This window comes from Ammodytes marinus (genome assembly GCF_949987685.1).
Source record: "Ammodytes marinus genome assembly, chromosome: 2".
Classification (NCBI taxonomy): domain Eukaryota; kingdom Metazoa; phylum Chordata; class Actinopteri; order Uranoscopiformes; family Ammodytidae; genus Ammodytes; species Ammodytes marinus.
This window is the reverse complement of record NC_137231.1, coordinates 36,657,548-36,660,047: the sequence shown is the minus strand read 5'-3', so window position 1 is coordinate 36,660,047 and position 2,500 is coordinate 36,657,548. Positions and strand designations below refer to the sequence as shown.

The window sequence follows — 2,500 nt, the reverse complement described above, 5'->3', positions numbered from 1 at the left end:
AACTGATGATTCAAACGTTACACATGTGACTCCTGTGTGTGTCTGTGTGTGTGTGTGTGTGTGTGTGTGTGTGTGTGTGTCTGTGTGTGTGTGTGTGTGTGTGTGTGTGTGTGACTTCTGTGTGTGTGTGTGTGTCTGTGTGTATGTGTGTGACTTCTGTGTAGTCAGTGATTCTGGAGAACGCTTTTTGTCAAAATCAGTGAATATCTCCTCATGATCCACTACCTGTCTGTACTGTGTGAATATCTCCTCATGATCCACTACCTGTCTGTACTGTGTGAATATCTCCTCATGATCCACTACCTGTCTGTACTGTGTGTGAGCTGAAAATAAATCCAGTGTTAATACACAGCCTAGGCTCTGTAAACTGGTATGTAAACAAAGGGCCCCATCTTAGCTAGCAACATGCCCGTTTACAGAGCCTAGGCTGTGTATTAATTAACTCTGGATTTTCTTTTCCAGCTCACACACAGTACAGACAGGTAGTGGATCATGAGGAGATATTCACTGATTTAGACAACAAGCGTTCTCCAGAATCACTGACTACACCTTTAATTTGGAGCTGCTGGCCTTTGGTTGGTCGGTTCAGACTGATGATGTAAGCTGTGTGTGTGCGTGTGTGTGTGTGTGTGTGTGTGTGTGTATGTGTGTGTGTGTGTGTGTGTGTGTGTGTGTGTGTGTGTGTAAACGATGCCAGTCATAAAGGGAGGAAGTGAGATAAAGAGCAACTTCTCCTCACAAATACAGAAGCTCAAACAACGGACGGCACATGAAAAAATCTCAGGGCCGGACGGACGGACGGACAGACAGACACACACACACCCAGACAGACAGACACACACACAGACTGACAGCCGGATAGACAGACAGACACACACACACACACACACACAGACAGTCACAAAGTCAGACACCCACAGACAGACACACAGACAGGCGGACAGACAGACAGGCAGACGGATGGAGGGAGGATCAGGTATGTATATTACATTTGTACTCATGTTGTAAAGTGGGTGACAGCAGCTAAGTAGATTTTCTGTAGAACTGAACTTAACTGCATGTTTTGAGTATTTATTCTTCACTTGAATATCTGATTTTTTGCGAAACTTTCCAAAGATTTAAAAAAAAATTATTTGACCTTACATTTGTCAGGCTAAGAAAAGCTTTGAGGTCAGCTGTTGAGTTTTTATTAATCTATAATACAATCGGCCTTACAACACTTTCTAACGTTGTCATGATCGTGTGATGAACGAAAGTCATTTTCTAACATTATAATTTGAGTGAAGTGTGTGTCACTCCACTTCTCCATTTGATCCCCTTGTCATGTTGGAACCAGAGTCACTCACTCACTCACACACTCACACACACACACACACACACACACACACACACACACACACACACACACACACACACACACACACACACACACACACACACACACACACACACACTGCCAATATGATATTTAAACCCCTGTCCTCAGGAATGGAGGGCGTCTGTGAGGATGACTTGTGTTGGCTGTTCCACACACACACACACACACACACACACACACGCACACGCACACGCACACAGACGCACACACACACACACACACACACACACACACACACACACACACACACACACACACACACACACACACACACACACAGACGCACACACACACACACACACACACACACACACACACACACACACACACACACACACACACTCACACACACAGCCAATAAGATATTCATGTCCTCAGGTATGGAGGGCGTGTGTGAGGATGACTTGTGCTGGCTGCAGCTGGATGACTACAGAATGCTGCTGATCAAAAACATCGACCCGTCAAGAATCACTCCGTACCTGCGCCAGTGCCAGGTAACTAACTATCTGTCTGTCTGTCTGTCTGTCTGTCTGTCTGTCTGTCTGTCTGTCTGTCTGTCTGTCTGTCTATCTCTATCTCTATCTCTATCTCTATCTCTCTCTCTCTCTCTCTCTCTCTCTCTCTCCCCCCATACCTGCGCCAGTGCCAGGTAACTAAACCCCGCCCTAAAAGGTCTAAGGCCCAAATACATTAATGCTGAGGCGTTATGAACCATCCAGAGCCCTTAGGTCGTCTGGGACAGGTCTACTGACAGACAGACACGTCTACTTACAGTCCCCAGAGTTAGGACTAAACAAGGAGACAGACAGACAGACAGACAGACAGACAGACAGACAGACAGACAGACAGACAGACAGGTCTACTTACAGTCCCCAGAGTTAGGACTAAACAAAGAGAAGCAGCTTTTAGTTTTTATGCACCAAATATCTGGAACCAACTCCCAGAGAACTTGAGGTCTGCTGCAACTCTCAGTTCTTTTAAATCAAGTCTGAAGACTTTTCTGTTTCCATCTTAACCTGAAATATTCATTTTAGTTAATTGCTTTATTTCTATTCATTCGCTTTTATTTTTTTTTTAAAGATATTTTTTGGGCATTTTTATGCTTTATTGATAGTGCAGAGA

General features: G+C 44.6%; 1 protein-coding gene across 1 annotated transcript in view; it reads left to right on the top strand.

Moving 5' to 3' along the window:
* Positions 1-1,758: 1,758 nt before the first annotated feature.
* The window catches only part of card9 (caspase recruitment domain family, member 9), a gene marked incomplete at its 5' end in the record, with an annotated part of 13,835 nt that continues 13,093 nt past the window's right edge, over positions 1,759-2,500 (top strand). The window contains 1 exon segment of the mRNA XM_080036716.1: positions 1,759-1,872. Coding sequence (XP_079892842.1) covers positions 1,759-1,872 — 114 coding nt within the window.